General features: G+C 38.8%; 1 protein-coding gene across 1 annotated transcript in view; it reads left to right on the forward strand.

Annotated features, from left to right (window-relative positions):
* dachc (dachshund c) overlaps positions 1-20,505 on the forward strand; it is an 89,338-nt gene that overhangs the window by 40,779 nt on the left and 28,054 nt on the right. The window contains exons 4-6 of the mRNA XM_067441488.1: positions 7,390-7,562; positions 8,557-8,692; positions 11,423-11,557. Coding sequence (XP_067297589.1) covers positions 7,390-7,562; positions 8,557-8,692; positions 11,423-11,557 — 444 coding nt within the window. The remainder of the gene's footprint in view (positions 1-7,389; positions 7,563-8,556; positions 8,693-11,422; positions 11,558-20,505) is intronic.

The following is a 20,505-nucleotide window of genomic DNA, read 5'->3' on the forward strand; positions in this document are numbered from 1 at the left end:
GGTATCCTGACTCAGCTGGGACTCAAATCAGGGACCTTCTTGCTGTGGGGCGACAATAATACCCACTGAGCCACTGTTCCACATCTAAATAATACCTATTAATCCTATTTAGAAGGAGAGGAGAGGAGAAGAGAGGAGAGGAGAAGAGAGGAGAGGAGAGGAGAGGAGAGGAGAGGAGAGGAGAGGAGAGGAGAGGAGAGGAGAGGAGAGGAGAGGAGAGGAGAGAAGAGAAGAGAAGAGAAGAGAAGAGAAGAGAAGAGAAGAGAAGAGAAGAGAAGAGAAGAGGAGAAGAGAAGAGAAGAGAAGAGAAGAGAAGAGAAGAGAAGAGAAGAGAAGAGAAGAGAAGAGAAGAGAAGAGAAGAGAAGAGAAGAGAAGAGAAGAGAAGAGAAGAGAGTATGTCATGGTCTCCAGGACTGCAGTTCCACAAGCACATCCACATGTCCATTAGAGCCTCTCATTCTCATGGGATAGAGCTGACAGATAAGATGAACTTCCCCAAAAATTGTAATAGAAAAGAAATGGGATTTACTAGGAACATAATCAGGAAAAAATTGGATGATAAAGGAAGAGCAGTTAATAAAGTGGAACATTTTCTCCTTTTTCCTTTTAATTCCTATAACATTATTTTAGAATCAGCATAGACATGAAATATGAATAAAGAAAATTCTCAAAGGAGTCACTGAACAAAAGATGACATCACTATTGTAGCGTGAACTTTCCTCTAAAATTCTCTGATATGAAGTCATTTTTATGTTGAGCCAAAATGGATGACACTAGAAAAGATGAATGATACAACCAGAAGTCAGATGAAGTCAGTAAAAATTGTAGCATTGTAACTATAATTACACCAGTATTACAGAAGATAACCAATAGTGATCAAATGACTGCATGAAGTGGAGCTTTGAGCTTCAGAAAGTTCATAAAGACATCCTAAAAGTAATCCATATGAATTGATCAGTTTAAAGGAACACGCCACCGTTTTTAGAAATAGGGCTTATTCAACTTCTTTGCTACATTTAGATGTGGGCAAATGCATTTTTGTCTCAGTGCATGCATTGTTTTAGTTTGGCAGGGTCGCCGCTAGGTTAGCTTAGCATAATGAATGGAATCCTATGTTGCCAGTTAGCATGTACCGAATAAAAATGATCCAAAATAAAAAGAAAACCCACCTAATTACTTATAATAAATTACTTACCCAATTTCTTATTAATGAAAATAATTGAGGTGGATACGGGTAAAGTTAGGTGTGGTGGTATGGGTATGTGTTCAACAGTGTAATTATAAATGTAACTACAGAAATTAATGAAAGATGTAATTACATGCAGGTCATTTTTAGAATGTAGAATGTAAAAAACGTGTGTTCACAATAAATGCATTGTATCAAATGATTAATTAAAATGTTAGTACGTAGTAGTTAAGGCCACCTAAAATAAAGTGGGTCCGTCATCTCTAATAAAACTTGTTTCTTTTTATTTTGAGCTCTTGGGGTTCCATTTATGGTTATTTTTCAAAATAAAGCTGTCGTATGGAATACAGTGACCTTTAGAAAAACTGAATGAAACATGAGACAAACACAACGTGAAAAGACTGCTATACACTCAGCGAGCACTTTTTATAATTAGAGCCATAGACATTGGTGTGTGAGCAAGTTTGTTGGGTTGAGTTGAGTTGTTCTTGCCGAAATGTTCTTGTGAACTCTTGGGCCACCTTAAAGAAAGAACACCTTTGAAAAATTTGATAAAACATGGTATATTTGGTTCCACACAAATTTATAGGTATGTGTAATTTCTGTACCACTAGAGGCACCAATCTGGTGAGGAAGTCCTGACTCACATATACAGGTTGAGCCTATGTTGTTAGGTTCATGACCAAGAGATCACTGCTTGACTTGACATGGCCTTGTTAGCCTCTGCTGGCAGATGGGTCAATAACACAGTGGCATTTTTTTCTGTTTAAAAATCATATACTTTTAAAATACAAAAAAAAAAAAGAGAAGAGATGATATGATATGATATGATATGATATAGCATGTTTTTCCCCCCCTTTTTGGCCATATTCCCACACACCGGTATACGGCTGTTTTTGAAATAAATAATGTTCAGCTTAATTACTCCAGGCTTCAGTGACACATGAAAGTTTAGAAATTATTCTAATATGATGATTTGGTGCTAAGAAACATTTTTTATTATTATCACCCGAAAAAAAGAAAGAAAACATTGGCTCACATGGAATGTATGTATTTGAAGTTTTTTTCTTTTTTGCATGTCCACATTTTAATAGTCTGTGTTTGTGCTTTAATAATGTGTTTGTGTTTTTGTGCACATGTGTCGTTATGTTTTTCCACAGACTCTGGGTGTGTATGTTTTGGATTACATGCGGCAGATGCCTGATGCTCATTGTAAACATAGGTAATCATAAGCAGCTGGTCAGGACGACTGCTTCTCTGAGTCTCTGTGTGGCTGTGGGTGGCAAAAGTGTGTGTGTGTGTGTGTGTGTGTGTGTGTGTGTGTGTGGCCTGGTAAACCCTACGTTATGGGAACAAAATGTCCCCGCAAAGATGGCAAAATCTGAAATCCTTGTCCTTGTGGGACATTTTTCGGTGCCCATGAGGAAAAATATCTTATAAATCATATACTAAGTGATGTTTTTTTTGAAAATGTGAAAATGCAGAATGTTTCCTGTGATGGGTAGGTTTAAAGGTAGGGGCAGTGTAGGATAAAATATACAGTTTATAAAGTATAAAACCATTACGCCAACAGAAAGTTCCCATAAAACATGGAAAACAGTGTGTGTGTGTGTGTGTGTGTGTGTGTGTGTGTGTGTGTGTGTGTGTGTGTGTGTGTGTGTGTGTGTGTGTGTGTGTGTGTGTGTGTGTGTGTGTGTGTGTGTGTGTGTGTGTGTGTGTGTGTGTGTGTGTGTGTGTGTGTGTGTGTGTGTGTGTGTGTGTGTGTCTGAGTCTGATGCGCTCTGTCTAGAGCACTCAATAATTCTGCTGCGTGTTGTTCTGACCAGACAAACAGTGGAAGTGTCGGAAGTCTGCCTAAATACCTCCTCCTTCAGTTTTTTTCCCACACAAATCCAATAATTTGGTATTAAGAATTAGTTTTGAGCTGAGATTTATTTCTTGTCTCAGTCCTCTGTTTTTGCTGCCAAATAGTGAAACTTACATCCTCCCAGATATTTTCATTTGCGTATCAAAATATCTGTACCTTCATTAAATTTTCCTGAAACGGGCCCCAAAACAAAACCCTTCAAGGGCCTCACCACATAACCTCCTATTTCCATCTCTCTTTTTCATCCCTTTCTCTCCCCCACTGCGGTTGTTGTTGCTTGTTTTGTGATTATTTCCATAAGGGGAGTAACTCAACAGTAAGCACATGGAGGCATCATTAATTTCATCTTAAGGAGAAACGAGACTTCCGGTTTTCCAGAATCCCCTCCCCCACCCCCTGCTGACGGGAATGTGGAAATTACTCCACGGTGTCTAACCACTACAAAGATCAGAGCTAAACGTACAGACTAAACACCTAGACCACAGCTGCTTACTGGCAGCCGCACCTTCGTCTGGGAAATAAAGCTAGCCTATCACTACTGTTTTATGTACGACTATCAGGCTGGAACGCGTTTAATGACTTTTATTGGGGAAAGAGAGAAAACAAATAGTCTTATCATAGGTTAATAATTCATTGGAAATGTTTTAGTGTGTGAGAAATAGAAGCGCACACTGAGATTGGTGCTATCAGATCAACAAATGCTTCTCAGATGTTGCCGTCTCTTCCTCTCACACACACCTGCCGGTGGTCTCTGTCTCAGGGGAGGTTGGCCTGAGGAAAGAAAACTGCTGCGTTACCTGCAGGGGGTTACAGCACATGCCATAAGCAGAAACATTTATGACTGAGATTAAAGTAGCAATAAAGAGGAAGGGGTTTCCAGTAGCACTAGGACAATCGGAAGCCTGGTTTCTGTGTATATTTCATTTAACTTTTGAAAGTTGTTTTTATTAACATGATGCATAAGAGAAAGCACAAGAAAATAGATATTTAAACAATTTCGGAAAAGGGGAGGATTTGTTTATAAAAAAGCCTTGGCATAATATGCCACTTTCTAAGAAAGGTGTACAAAATAACACCAAAACCTTTTAAACTAAATTTTTACATTTTAAAGAATGAGGGTTGCAGATTTAGCTTGAATTAACTTAACATGGACTTGAAAGGGGTTATCTAGTACTAAATGCTAGTTCATACTCATTGTCACAGTAAAGTTTTGTTCATGGACTTCCTGTTTTTGTTTGTCACATGTTCGTTTGTTCAGTGTCCCGCCACTCATCTGTCCCCATGGTTACCTTCGTTAGTTTAGTTCTGTTCAGCGGTGTCTTGTCAATTAACTCATTTCTGTTTGCTATTCAGTTCTCTTTTCTTTCTTGTCTGTGTTCGGTCTTGTCCATGTATGCCTTAGAATAGAGTGTTGCTACTGTCCTGTATTATGCACTTGAGTGGTTTATTTTCATTTTTAAAAATTGAGATGGGTATTTTCCTGTCTTTGCCTTCCTGCCTGAACACACCAATGACCAATGTTATTAATGAACTTATATTTACCATAAATAAATAAAATAAAAAGGTTGTTTGATTTTTTCTTAACTTGGGTCACAGAGCTAAACATTTAAGACTGATGAATTCAGTCCACACCACACTCTAAAAAATACTGGGTTAAAAACAACCCATATATATATATATATATATATATATATATATATATATATATATATATATATATATATATATATATATATATATATATATATATATATATATATATATATATATACTGTATATAATTACAAAATAGTTTTACTGCCATGTCAAAATGATGATAATATATGATTTTGATTGTTAGATAAGATTATGTAGTACTTGAGTCCAGACAAAACCAAACTTGGAGGTCCGTCTCAAGTCTGAGCACAAGACCATATTTTCTAATTCAAATCCAAATCCGTGGAAAATTCAAAAGCTCCTGAAATTAGGGCCTTGACTTGAGACGGACTTGAGTTCAAGTCTGGTCTTGCCCAGACTTGAGTACAATACTCACTTTTGATGTATCGCAGGTCAGAATAACGAACCCTTGAACTAGCTGCTTTTCATGTAAGGTTGATTTTATTTCAGGTAATAGATTATTTAACATATCTGTTTGGTCTCACAGTTTTCTTTATTTTTGCCTCTAATCCTTTAAAAAAGTAATAGGGCACCAGATTCATGGACTGGACCTTTATCAAAGACATGTAAAGACATTGTTTAAGCTGATTCCTTAGTCAGCTCAAACAATATCATGTGATAATCAGCATGTAATAATCTTCACACTTCATTCTAGCAGCAGGCTACATTGTATATTTTTTGTTGATGTTTCTCATTTGAATCCTTTCCAGGTGTTGTGTTGTTCTGTTACCCTCCATGCCTTTTTACGCAACAGTTTTGTGCCCAAATTTGTACCAAGATCCCTGTTGTGTTTGGATTTATCCAGCCGAGTACTTGGCTCCTTCCCAGTCCTGTCATTAGACTTCTTTTGTTTCCTTTCCTCAGCGTTCAGCTTGTTTTGTTTCTCCTCTTTTATTAAACGCTAAATATTTATACAATTTGCAACTTCCTGTCAAAATCATTTACACTCCCACAATAGCTCGGGCTCAAGCGCACAATGGCAACTGCTGCGGGGGGATATTTTAAAATGGCGTGTCTCCAATTTCTTTGAGCCCTGGGCTCTTTTGTTTTAGGTAAATAAAGATTGAAAGCTCTTCGTGAGTGATATCGGCCACCATGTGTTTCAGAAAAAGGCCTCAGTGGCACTGTGGTGTTAGCAGACGCTAGCGGATCACATTGTTATTCTTTTTGCAGCAGAAGCTGAGACGTAGGCCCCTTGAGATACAGATGAAGGGTGACGGATGTTGATGCATTTGGCTGAGTTCCAGTCTCATTCAAAAGTGTCTTTTTGGACGGGGAGGGGGGTTTAGTGTTTCCTTGCCACTTTGGCCCTTTCCCGAATGTGCTTAGAAGGCCAAATATTGCTCCTATCAGCATTTTTTCTAGCGTAATATGGCAGTTTAAATTCCACTTGAAACGGCGAGTGTGCGGATGGCACTGTCGTTTTTATCTTTAAGAATATTAGCGATGGCCTACTGAGAAAGACGGAGCATGTTCTTGGCATGTGCTTGTGCTTGTCTCAGACCCCCTTCCATCCATACATCAATCCCGTCAACACTCAATTCCTTTCTTTGATCCCCCTTTCACTCCCTTTCTGTCGCCCCGATCACCGTGACTGATCTGCGTGTCATCTGTTTCAAGAAAATCAGGGGCTTTTTTATTCGTTCCGTTCCCTCTCTCCGTCTCTGAATAAAAATGTCATGCCAAAGGGGGTGGGGGGGGAGAAAGAGAGAGAGAGAGAGAGAGAGAGAGAGAGAGAGAGAGAGAGAACTCGTTGGAACTTTCATTTGTAAGTCTCTGTGGCTGAGAGGTGACCTCCGACCCTCAGAGCTGCCTGGTATTTGGCTGGAAAGCAGAGGGTCTTGAAAACTATCACCTCCAAAGGGCTCATCATCTCCTGTCCTTCCTTCTCATCATCGCCGAGCCACGGCTCCGCTACTACCGCGAGTGTCAACCAAAGTGAATCCATTACCACAAGGCCAACACAGTTCAGGAGCGTCTCTTAAGGCGACTGATGGGAAACGGAAAAGTCTTTGAGGAAAAACTGGCGAAATGTCCTCTCTCTCTCTTTCATCCTTCACTTTCAAAGTGGCGGTGGAGTACAGGCGGCCGTAGAGTGGCTGACTGTAACCTTATGCCCTGACCTGTTCAGTTGTGAGAGGATCCATTTCCTTTTTCTCCAGTTATTCCTCTCTGGAGAATATCCGCTCACATTCCTATAAAGCATAACACTGTTAGAGTGCTGCGAGGGATTGGATCAGCGCACTAAAACAAGCAAAACACCGGTCACACAGCAGGCGTATGTACTGCAGTCTTGCTGTCACGTAGCTTGTTGTGCTACAAATAGAGTGTGTGGTCTAATTTATCATGGGGTTGTTATGTATGAAGACGTTTGCAGCAGTCTGAGAAGCAGCTAATTGGTTTGAGGTGCAGACTCCAGCAGCTCTACTTATACTTGTAGACATGCTGTGCCATAATGGCATGTCTTTAAAGAGAGCTTGAACAAAGCAGAAGCATCTTAATTTGAAGCTATTTAGATGTTTTATCATTTAATGTGATTGTTGGTACAGCATGTGTTATTTTAACGAGCTTGCTTTTTTCAGTTTTAAGGCATTGCAATAGAGTGTTTATGCAGAAATATGTATTAGAAGATAGTTTTGGGTGATTCATTATCATTCATTTCAATGCTTTTCTGTGCAGGTTTGGAACTGCCATTCATGATGATGCCACATCCCTTGATTCCAGTCAGTCTGCCTCATGCCTCGGTCACCATGGCGATGAACCAGATGAACCATCTCAGCACTATCGCCAATATGGCAGCTGCTGCTCAGGTCCAGAGTGTCCCATCCAGAATGGTGACGTCAGTTATAAAGGTACAATGACACAAATTATACATCCGGTTCTTAACTCGTTCCCTGCCATTGCCGAGTTGATACAGCGTTTCTTGTTTACAATATAATATGCTAGGGGGCACGATTACGCATCTCCTGAACGAATAAATTATCTCCAGATCAAAACACAGGGAAAAAATAAGCAGAAACGAGCAATCTCATATGTAAGCAGATGCATTATGCGATCATCAACAATAAACAGCATATAAATCAAAACAGCCTAATGTTACAAAGTGAAATATCAACCCAGGATGTGGTTAGGACTGTGCAAGCTTTGGGGTGTTGATGGACTCGATCTACCCCATCTGTGTTTTGCTCATCGTACTGAATCTGATCCAGACGTAGTCTGGACAAAAACGTGATTTTCTCAGCTAAAAAAAAACGTATGCATGAAGCTAGATTAAAAGCAAAGGGTCTGTTCTTTTTGTCTTTTTTTAAATATATTGCATGTTCATATATTCATACAACAATTCTGAGGGCCATGGCATATTTGTGAAAATGACCAAAAATGCTGGTGGTGGTTGGAAACTTTTTAAAAACAGTATGCAGGGGAAAGAGTTAAGAAGATTTAAAGGGATAGTTTGGCCAAGAGTGAAAATTGAAAATTAAAATGAAGGATATTTTTCATGAAACTTGAGCGATTCTGTCCCTCCATTGACAACAAAGTCCACCAAAACTTTCAAGCTTCAAAAAAATAATCTGTAATCCATATGAATCAAGCATTTTAATCCAAGTCAGCCTTTCCACCCAGGGCACTTTTCCCACTTAAAGCACTGGTTATTATGAATAAATAATGACAGTTTGTCATGTTTTGTGTGAACTATTCAATTAACTTAGTTTTTTATCCACACGGTATACGATTTTAACATTTAGAACAGTATATGAAATGTCACAACCGGGAAAGTTTTTCAACAATTGATTATGGTTTTATAAAAAATTACAGATTATGTTGACTAATGTGTGTGTTCACTATCAGGAGCGAGTTCCAGAAAGCCCGTCACCCGTACCGTCTCTGGATGATGGCCGCAGGTCAGGAAGCCACTTATCCTCCAGACAGAGCAGCAGCGTGTCCAGCTCTCCTGCCCACACAGAGAGCTCTTCTGACCGGCCACGTACGTCCACCTGACCACATAAAAGACATTTCTTTTGTTTTATTCCTCAGTGTCTTTTTACAAAGTCTACGTTGCATATAAATTCAAGATTTTAGTTGTCTTCGGTGTCATGTTTGCTGTAATGACATGTATACTTTTACATTTTTATTTCTCTCTGTATCCTGTCGTATGGCTAAAACAGAACATACTAATTTAGCACCACTGAGTTTGGTCCCTGAGCACTTAGCACTATGCTCTTACGATAATGTGAAACTGCACATATAACCTTACAAATGTGCTTTTAGAATTAAGAATAAGGTGATATCACAGAATCTACTAAAAGCAAAGCCATCAGAGCTGTTCATGTGCATTGCTTTAACCGGAACTAAAACTATGCAATTACAGATAATGCTCTCAACTTTTTTCAGTCTATCATCAGATGCATTAAAAAGCTTACCCAATATATCAGATATCAGTAGTATGATATAATTTGGGACAGAATATGTGTTTTAAATCATATTTTTGACAAAACTGAGGTTCGACGCTTGTAATCATTTTTATGCTTTTAAAATTGCTTCTATAATATTATTTACTTGCCTTTTTGTTAAGAGTTTTTAAAGCTTGTTCAGTACTTAATGTTCACATCTTGGATATGAGAGAAACTTTCATTATTAAATTAAAACTACTTTTTGACACAATATGCAGAATGCGCTGGCTGTTGATACAAAGCGATTTGAGCTTCGCTGACCAGCAGTGGTGAAGGAAGTACTTAAGTAAAAGTACAAATAACCAGAGCCATATTTACTTAAGTAAAAGTAGAAGTACTTCAACGACAATCCTACTTAAGTAAAAGTAAAAAAAGTACTTGATTTGAAATGTACTTTTAGTATTAAAAGTAAAAGTACTTGTATAACAATTTATTCTCTTAATGTCTATATTCTAATAATTAAAAATAAGAAAACAGTATGGGCTGTGGCGTTTTAATTAAGTTAGTTTTGGGTTGATGTAGGCTAATTGTGCTTATCATCTGTTGCCCAGTTTATATTCTGACTCACAATATCAGGGTGATCTGCAGAGGTAAATATCAATATTCAGAAGAACATTTTCATCAGCTTTGATGTATTTAAATCTTCATATTTATGAGGATTAATCTTAAATATAGGATATGCTTCAGCTTTCCTTTTATATTTGATCAATACATTAAATTAGAATAACGCTATATGGTTGTTAAATTAAATAATTTACACTGACAAATTACAACTGCATTAAGTAATGTTATGAGATTGTTTTAACTATATATTTTTAATACAATAAGAAACGTTGGAAAGAATGTTTAAACATGAAACTAAACTACCAGTAGGTGGCGGCAGGTCTTAATGAGTGAGTCATTGAGTCGGTTCGTTCAAACGGCTGATTCGTTCATGAATGAGGCCGTCGTTTATGAAGAGGTCATTGAATCTTTGATTCAACTGATTCTTTCAAACACTGAATCATTCATACACTATTGCTGTGAGATGCATTGTGGTTCTGATGTGGAAATATGATCTGATCTTGGAAATATTTTCGCTGCTGTAATAGAAAAAAAGCAGTTTATATTGCATCTAAAATGTAAGTGACTAATTTTAATTAACGTTAATTGTTTATGGAACTGTCATGAAATCAGTGTCACATTTTCAGTCGTAATGGTATTCAGGAAAACAGCACTCTTGGTCTTCTTGGTCTTATGTTTTTTAACTGTATTATATTTTATAAAATATAAAAACCTTCAAATTTTGAATATTTACTGCAGTATGTTACTGAGTTTCTCTGTACGAGCGGTGCTGGTTTGTTTCCATTTCTCCTCGAGAGGCTGCACGATTGTCAACAGCGCAACCGTCAGTTCATACATTAGCCTATTATTATCCATTAATTATCCGAACAAACTCGAGCCCTGAAACTGAGAAAATGTAACGAAACGTTGTAGAAATGTAGTGGAGCAGAAAGTAAAATATTTGCTGCAAAATGTAACAAAGTAAAAGTAAAAAGTATACACTATTGATTCTACTAAAGTACGTAAAGTACAGATAAGAGAAAAATGTACTTAAGTAACGTAACAAAGTATTTGTACATCGTTACATTCCACCACTGCTGACCCGAGCAAAGTCGGCGGAGTTTTCAAAACAAGCGGTAGTTCTATATGTCTAGTTATTTGATTGTTGTTCTGTGGGTGCAGGACACTCTGGAAACAGTGCAGTGGCTGTTCCCAGAGTGCTGTTCCCAGAGTTCCATGAGCTGGGCTGTTCCCTGAGTTTCCGCTTTCTGTGTGAAAGTGAAAGTGATACAGTGAAAACTGTTTTATATATTTTAAAATGTTATTTATTCCCACGATGCAAAAGCTGATTTTTCAGCAGTCATTACAGTTTACATGATCCTTCATAAATCATTCTGATATGCTGATTTGGTGCTCATGAAACTTTTCTCATATTATTATAAATGTTGGAAATAGTTTAATATGTTTGTTGAAATCTTTAAGAACATTAAAAATGTCTTAACTGTCCCTGTTGATCAATGTAATGTGTCCTAGCTGAATGAAGAAAAAACAAATTATAATTTGAATGGTAGTGGACATCTTCCAAAAAATACAGTAAATTAAAAATTGTATAGAACACATTTTATACCTACTATATGAGAACATTGAGCTTCAAGGATCAGTCTTTGAATTTATGTCATTTGTTTGTAAAATCTGTTTATATGCCCCTCCTTCCCCTTTAGATTTACATCAGAATGGTCTTTCTCTTGGCCACGCCTTGTTAGGCCTGTCTCCAAGTGCCCCACCAGGACCAAAAGAGGGGGATCTGGCAACCCACGACACAGGCCATGAAACAAAGAGACCTTCTACAGAAAAAGGTCAGATGCTAATATTGTACAGCATTTACAAGGCATTCTACAAGATACTATCTAAAATATTTTTTTTTTTAACTTTTACTAAATTATATCAATACGTAACCACACTTACGAAATTTCCAAGTTTTCAAACATTAGATTTTGCCATTATAAATAAACCATAGTTAACTTGGCTTGTATAAGCGAAAAATAAATGATTTATCCATGTTCATGCATTCATGCATTCTGTCTGATGATACTGGTGAACAACACAGATTATCACATTGTTTAACAGTACAAAAGTGCTTATCTCAGATACAAAAACAAGTTCATTACAGTGCAGTTCAACAAGGTCAAAAAGTTTAGCAATGACTGCACTTTTACCAATCTTCGAATGCTATAAAAACACGTTTTGAATTACATAACAAAAAAAAACACACAAAAAAAAACAAAGGTAATGGAAAATGCAAGCATTTTTCCTAAACAGATTTGAAATGGTGACTAATATTTTTCCTTCAGCTTAGCAGATCATTAATCAGCAATTGTTTAGATTGACTGCAGGAAATGATTGCTGATCCCGCCGATGTGTCACTTAATACTCAGAATATTTTCTTTCTATTCATATGCGAGTCTTAATGTGTGTATTCTGAGAAATCACTGAAAACTCTCATTTACAATTCTGTGCAAATTATCCATATAGGTGGAAATGGCATGGTAGTGGGGCTGATTTAGTTAGCGATTTGCAGACCGTGAAGTAATGAGCAAGACCCCACCCCCCTCCCCCCTCCTTCCAACCAACTCCCTTACCCTGGCCCTCCTGGAGGTGTAATTTTCCTAATAACCTCCCAGAACCCTTGTTTGGTTTTTGCGTTTGAAGGCTTTCATTAGGCTAATGAGGACTTTGCAAGGACGAGTAGTCAGCACAATTTCCTCACTGTGCCATGTAGAGAAGACAGTACACCCGAAATCGGAAAAGTGGGCTTTACTGTGACTGAACACAGCCTTTCGGGATTTGGTGAAATCGTAGAAATCAAACAGGTGCTTAAACTCTGTATCAAATTTGGATTTTTACCACTGCTGACATTACATCATACATGGTGACATTGATAATGAGGTATACTGTGACCAAACTTATACTATGAGGTATACTACTGTTCAAAAGTTTGGGATCAATACAGGTTTTTTTTTTTTTCGTGTGTGTGTGTGTGAAAGAAATGAATACTTTATTCAAAGAACAATTGCAACGATTGCAACAATCGTGTGGAAAGTACAGCCCACTGCTTCATTTCAATTCAGGGAAGAGAGCGGACGGATGGCTGAAGCCCTTAGCCCCTTAAATGTATCTGATATGATAAAAATAGCTGTTTTTACCTGACCCGAAAAAGCGGAAGTGCACGCGCCCGGAGACTGTGTCCCGTCCCATCCAAGGGGGTAATCTAGCACTCGGAAAGCGTTCCACCCATAGGGGCGGCCATTGCTAACCAAGCCATCACCTGCTGTTAGCATCCCATTGACTCCCATTCATTTTTGAGTCACTTTGACAGTGAATAACTTTACATCTGAGACGTTTAAAGACTCCATTTGTCCATTGTTTATTTCTAAAGAAACACGACAATGCATAAAAGGCTCCGTTACCTTGTATCTTACACTATCGCCCCGCAGAAGCTGTTTTTGTAAAAATAGGCTAACGATTGCGTCATAACCAACGCGACTCTGTCGCACAGTTGAGAAATTACCGTATAGACCTGAGGAGACGCTCGCAGGCAATCTTTTAAGTCTGATAAAGTCAAGAGAGAAGAATGGAGAGAAGCCCATAGTGAGCCAAAAGCAACGGGAGAAAATATTTAGACAACATGATTCAGCTTTCACTTTCCACAACTACTAGAAGACTCACAGCTGTCAGACAGGTTGCTCACGTCACATCTACGTCGTCAAGCTCAGTCTGAGCCTGCGCAGTTCGCTCAGCCATCAGGAAGTGAGTGCTCCTTTACTGACATCACTTAACGCCGTAGAAGTCAATGGGATAGCTCTGTCCATTTTTTTTACTGTCTATGGTCCCATCATAATAAAAGTCCCGGTACTCGCGAGCCGTTTAGAATAAGCGCCCTCCAGTGGACGAAAAGTTGCATAGTGCACCATACATTTTTTTTTGAAATAGGAATATAGTGTTTAATTTAAATTTAAATGTTTTGTTTTGAACTTTCTATTAACCAAAGAATCCTGAAAAAAAGAGTATTATAGTTTCTATAAAAATATTAAGCAGCATAATTGTTAGTAAAAATGAACAACAACATTGATAATGATAAGAAATGTTTCTTAAGCTCCAAATCAGCATATGAGAAGGATTTCTGAAGTGACACTGAAGAAGACTGAAGAAATTATGCTAAAAAATTCAGTTACTTTAAATTCACAGCTACTTTAAAATGTCTGTCAGTGCGGAAAGATGATTTTTGGAACCATATTGTATAGTTACGGCATCAAGTAGCAAGGGGTAATATGCTAACCATACAGCCAAATCGCAAACTCTTTACTACGACACATTACCCCCCCAGTTTCATAGACAAGTCTTTAGTCTAGTCCAAGACTAAAATGCATGTTTGAGCTGTTTTAACTGAAAGCATATCTTAAAATATTTGGTTGTCTCAAAATGCACACCAGTAGTGTTTTTTTTTCTTTCTAAGGCACGTTTATAAAAGCTACTTACCTAACTCAACTAAGGTCTAATCCTGGCTTCTATATGAAGCAGAAATAGCATATAGTCTTAAGCCCTATTTGGACGGTAATTGTTTCTCATTTGGACGTCCGTAAAAATACATTTGTATTCATTGTATTCATACTTTTGCATTTTACAACGGATGAATCTCCAGTTGTCACTGGTGACAGTCTTCTGAACCCTTGGATCCGCCATCAAATTGATAAGTTATATTATATCAAGTGGTGTGAGAAAAGGCTATCTCCACTTCCAACATCCTCACATGTGATAGCCTGCTAACCGGGACTCCTTCTTTATGTGTACAGATGTGACGTAATGACGCAATCATATGCTTGAATTTCCCGGGGAAATCCACCAGTACCACTGGAATTAAAAATATTATTACAAGCTTACTGCTGTAAATCGAGCTACGGTAAGCAGATAGTTTTGAACACTGGCTGGTTATGTACTTGCTAAAAAATTTATTTTGGATAATTTTTAACCCAAAAAACTTATGGACTGCAGCTTTGACAAACAAACTTAAAATTGCACTTTTGTCACATAGAAATGCACTTGACAGTAAAGCACTGATTTTGAGCTAGGATGCTGTAAAGTAAATTTACTCTCACTCTCATGTTGTTCCAAACCTGTATTACTTTCTCTCTTCCGTGAAACACAAAAGAAGAAATTTTTTGGCGACCAAAAAAACCTAAATATTTTGGTGAGGCTACCGTTGAATGTTGTATGGACAAAAAAACTTTTTTTCTTTTATGTTGCACAGAAAGAAATTAATTCAGGTTTGGAATGACATGGATCACATTTTTGGTTGGACTACCCATTTAAAAACAATAATATTTTTCACTAATTTATGTAAGACACTGATATCTTTCCTGAGGCTCTCATTGAAATAACATTTAATAAAATTTCATTAGAACTGTTAAAAAGTTCATAAAACATTCAAAGAGAAAAAAGCTTTGTTCTTAATTCATGGGATTCAGAAGACAAACCAATGGGCCACTGTCCCTGCATAATGGGCCAGTTCCTTGTATCAGCCCCAAAATGTGTGGGAAAATGCCAGGTATGCCCAATTACCCGTCCAGCTCTGCAGGAATGAATAGGCTTTTTTGGGGGAAAAACACAACTGGCAGCATGACTGACTGGGCTAGGCAGGACAGGAACAAGCAAAGCACATGACCGTGAAACATCATACAACAAACTGGCACAGGACTTTAAACAAACACACGGATTATAAATCGGGAGCATACAAGACAGGTAATGAGAGAGGGCAGGTGGGGCAAATTAACCAATAATCTGGCTAAGATTGATGGGGTTAGACAGTAGACAGGAGAGCACATGGTAACAAGGAAACACATATAAAGCCATGTGCTCACACCAAACATGACTAAAACACAAGCACATGGCCAGCAAACACAAATCGCAAGCCATATGCTCAAACAAAATGAGACTCAAGCACCAGCTAATGAGAACAATCATAAGCTGTGTGTTTACACAAAACATGACAACATGAAAGCACACAGGCAGTGAAAAACACAAGACAGAACATAACATTAAAGCATACAGCACACAACAACATGCAGATAGAAGAGTGTACGGCCTGAGCGACCTCGAAACCGCACGCTTCCACAAGAAGACTCAACAAGATGCTCATCTTGTGCGCTCACAACAGAAGACAACTGAACACTTCCCGACACAGAACCAAAACCAAACTAGACCGAAGTGCCGCAATCCGAACATCATGCTCTGCACACAAAGCAACTCACGTGGGCAGAAAAGCTCATGGCTTGAACACACATTCGAAAGCACACACTCACACAAGACAATACAAGACAATAGCAGTGTCAGAGCTGTCACCAACCCGAGAATAAACAGACAGTAGTGACAGAACCCTGACAATACGAGCATGGAATTCATGCAATCCATCACAAAAGAATAGGAGTGCAACAATATAATGTGTCACAATATTTTGCAATAGAAAAATGCAACAATATGAGTGACAATCTGTGTTGTGTGTAGTTCACCCAAAATCTAAAATGCTTATATGAGAAAAAGTTTTAGTGTCAGTACTACATTAAACAATAATGTTGAATATAATGTATAATAATGCAATGCCGGAATATTCGTAGATCCTGATAATTCCAAATGTCTTGTTACAAAGTGGCCCACATTATTTTAAATCTATCTAGTCTGACAGAGTGCAAGCATATTCGTCTACAATAATTCTGTATTTTCAGCTTCAGAATTATTAATATTTTTATTATGGCGTCACCATTGTGCTGTGCATTGGGTTACCAGCACCAAGCCTATTCATTCCCACCCCAATGTAATACCAAATATAGCATTTATACATCAATAAAAAAAAAAGTTGTTAACCTTTTACCACATGTCTTGGAGTATCATGAGTTCAGTATCGTGAAATGTATCGAATCGTGATATGAGGGTTACACCTCTACAAAATGATGAAATGAAATGTGTGATTTTAATTCGGGTCAATTGCTTCTTGAAATGTACAGGCTTTTAACCGAGATTCTTCATTTGTGTTTAAAAATAAAATTAACTGAAGGCTGCATACATTTAAACAGTTAAGCTCACTATCATAAAAACTATGTCCTTTCTTTAACTAGTTATGATTTTGAAGTTAGCCCCTTGCCACAATTCCAGTCCTTCTGAGCTCTTTTGAAGTTTCGGCTCAATTTTTATGCATGCTTATTTTATGAAACTTCAAAAATCAATGGCTCCCCCTTTGAAGAACGTCATTCTAGACTCTCAGTCACTGCCAGGACACCTTTACCAGTCGCTAGACTGAAGGATAACTTCCACCTTCATGTTCCTGAAATTAATCTTTAGGGGCAGCACTGAAAGTGTGAAGATCAGAAGTTGTATCTCTTCTTTATGGCTTGTCAAAGACAGAAGAGTTCAAAGGCGATTCCTTTATCCATCTTAGAGCTTTTCAACCTTCATTCACTCTCGCTCTCTTATGCTGACTGTGGAGGACTTTTGCAGTGGACGTAGGAGTTCATTAGGGAATCCAAAACAAGAGGGGAGAAAAAAGTGACCTTGGTTGAGGAGATGCATTTATGATCTAACAGGCTGCCAGGATTTTTTTTTTGTTGCTAGAAAGCAAGTGCACAAACCATAATAATTCAATGGAGGATCAATCAGATTGGAAGACACAGGGAGAGATAGAGAAAAGAAAAGAGAGTAGTGCTAACTCAGCACTGATTGTCCCTCCGGGGCACCGTAGTTCAGCGGCACGGCCAAAGCTTCCTCCCGCTGAGTGCTCCAGCGGCCCACACTAATCACATTCCAGCAAACACCATGCTTTTAGGAACCCTAGAGGAGAGGTAGGGAGGGAGGAAGACGGGCAAAGAGAGGGAGATCGGCAGTGAGGGGAGTTGACAGTGACCGAGAGCCAGCGGAAGCGGGAGACTGATTGTTTTTCCTCTTTGAAACACCTTGAATGTGACAGAGGCATCTCTCTTCTGCCAAGATGTGAAGATCAGATAGTGTGAGATTAAGATGCTTTGGTCAGCTAAGTGAATCCGCAGAGATAAGGGAGGGGTGAGTAAATCTAATCAGACCTTATCAGGTGCAGGGGAAGGTGAGATTTTGAGCACCTACTTGTTTAAATGGATCCTGAGTTATATATACTTTAAATACAGTATGGGCAAAGAGCTGTGCTGAGCTTTTTAATGCATTTTTTAAAGCGAAGGACATTCAAGAACAAAAAAGAAGAGATGCTTTGGATTTTGGGGGTTATATTATGAAAATAGGGCATACAGAAAGAAATAGATACAGACAGAACAATGGGCAGAACGAAAGACTGGAAAAAAGAAATTGTCGATGAGGTGGAGTTTATAAACTTTTTTATGTCTGCTTAAAATCACACAAATGAATATTTTTAACTCCAACCGTTGCTCATATAATGTATGTCAATGGGGTAATTAGAATTAAAATCTTTAAAAGAATTAAAAATCTTAATTTGTGTTCTACTGAAGAAACAAACACACCTACATCTTGGATGCCCTAGGGGTAAGCAGATAAACATCACATTTTCATTTTTGGGTAAACTATCCTTTTAATATATCTGTAACATCAACTAAAGCATGGCTGTGTATGGCCCCACTACACCGACTCAATCGGTTCAGATCCAAAAATGTACATTTTGTCATTAAACGTCATAAAAAATTAAAGGGTGAAACACTCAGTTTCAGTCAATCTCATGTCAATCTTGAGTACCTATAGAGTAGTATTGCATCCTTCATATCTCCGAAAAGTCTTTAGTTGTATTATAAAAGAAATATAGGCTGTACTGAGTCTTTCCGGAAAAAAAAACGAGCGGCTGGAGGCGTATCGTGTGGGCGGAGCTATAGAATGACGATCGCGCACAAAGCGGTGACGTCCTCAAGCGTGGAGAAGAAAACGCTACCCTAAATCAGATTCAACTAATACATATATGATCCAGAATCAGATCCGGAGGCTGAAATAAATTGAACAGGAGGAGCAACAACAGCAGGACGTCCGTCTCTGTAGTGTGTACTGTATTTAGTGGCCTGTCAACATTTGTGTGTGTTTATTCTGTTTATGAGGACATGATTCGGTTTATGGACTATTGTATTCAACTAAACCTTAGCAGTAGCAAGCAAAACGGTTTTGCACGTCAGACTAGTGTAACGTTATACATAGAACAACAATGGAGTAACCACTAGCGCATTTGAATGACGAAGCACGCTTTGTGAGAACGCTAGGTTTATGTTTGGGTGGTTTTACAATAAACAAACTGACACCTATTCAGCTAAACAAATGTATTTAAACACACACCATAGATCGCATGCTCCATTGATAAATTAACTAACGTTATACACGATCGTGTTGTTTACTGATGTTTACTTACGCGACGATAGCCAACAGCATAGACATTTGAAGCATTTTTACTCACCGCCTGCTTCTAAAGCACGACCGCGAACCTTTATCGTCACCGCTCCATCAAAAACACACTTCTTTGGTAACTGTTGATTTGGTGAAGTCCTGTGACAGCAGTGACCGTGGAGATCCACTTTTGCGATGCGACTGAAGCGTGATGTCGTACCGCTTCCCATCATTTCTGCGTTCAAATCGGTTCATATGCAGCGCTGCCTTCCCGGAATGCTGTGCTGAAGCATTGAAGTCGCTTGACATCACCCATATGAATAAAGTGAAGTGCGGTGTGACAGAAGTGTTGCACGGACGACTGGATCTGCACCTGAGAGCAGTGTTTATGGGCGTGCATTTGCTCTTTTGCCTCAGTCACGCGCACGCACCCTTCCAGGAGAAGAGCCCGTACGGCCCATACAAGGACCTTCCACTCTGTCGACGTCAAGCCGACCCATACTCGAAAAAAACTCTCCGAAACTTGTGAGAAACAGGAAGGAGTATTTTTAAAACAGAAATACTCCATCCAACTTAGTTTTTGAAACGTTGTCTATGTTTAGGATGGGAATCCAAGTCTTTAACAGTGTAAAAAGCTCAGTATGCATGAAACAGCATCCCCCCCCCCCCCCCCCCCATTCAAGAACAGTCACGGAGTTGTTGTGAAGTCACTCCTTCATTAGCTATCTTAGCTGTGTGCTTAGGGTCATTGTCTTGTTGGAAGGCAAACGTTCAGCCCAGTCTGAGGTCTTAAGCACTCTGGAGAAGGTTTTCGGCCAGGATATCCCTCTACTTGGCTGCATTTATCTTTCCTTCAATTGTAACCAGTTGTCCTGTCCCTGCAGCTGAAAAACACCTCTACAGCATGATGCTGTCACCACCATGCTTCATTGTTGGACTGTATTGGACAGGTGATGAGCAGTGCCTGGTTTTCTCCACACATATCGCTTAGAATTAAGGCCAAAAAGTTCTATCTTGGTCTCATCAGACCAGTGAATCTTTTTTATTACCATCTTGGAGTCCTTCAGGTGTTTTTTTTAGTAAACTCCATGCGGGCTTTAATGTGTCTCACACTGAGGAGAGGTTTCCGTCGGGCCACTCTGCCATAAAGGCCTGACTGGTGGAGGGCTGCAGTAATGGTTGACTTTCTAAAACTTTCTCCCATCTCCTGACTGCATCTCTGAAGCTCAGCCACAGTGATCTTTGGGTTTTTCTTCTCCTCTCTCACCAACGCTCTTCTCCCCGATGGCTCAGTTTGGCCGGATAGGAAGGGTTCTGGTCATCCCAAACCTCTTCCTTTTAAGGATTTTGGAGGTCACTGTGCTCTGAGGAACCTTAAAGCTACACTGTGTGA

This window comes from Pseudorasbora parva, chromosome 4 (assembly GCF_024679245.1).
Source record: "Pseudorasbora parva isolate DD20220531a chromosome 4, ASM2467924v1, whole genome shotgun sequence".
NCBI classification, from domain to species: Eukaryota; Metazoa; Chordata; class Actinopteri; order Cypriniformes; family Gobionidae; genus Pseudorasbora; species Pseudorasbora parva.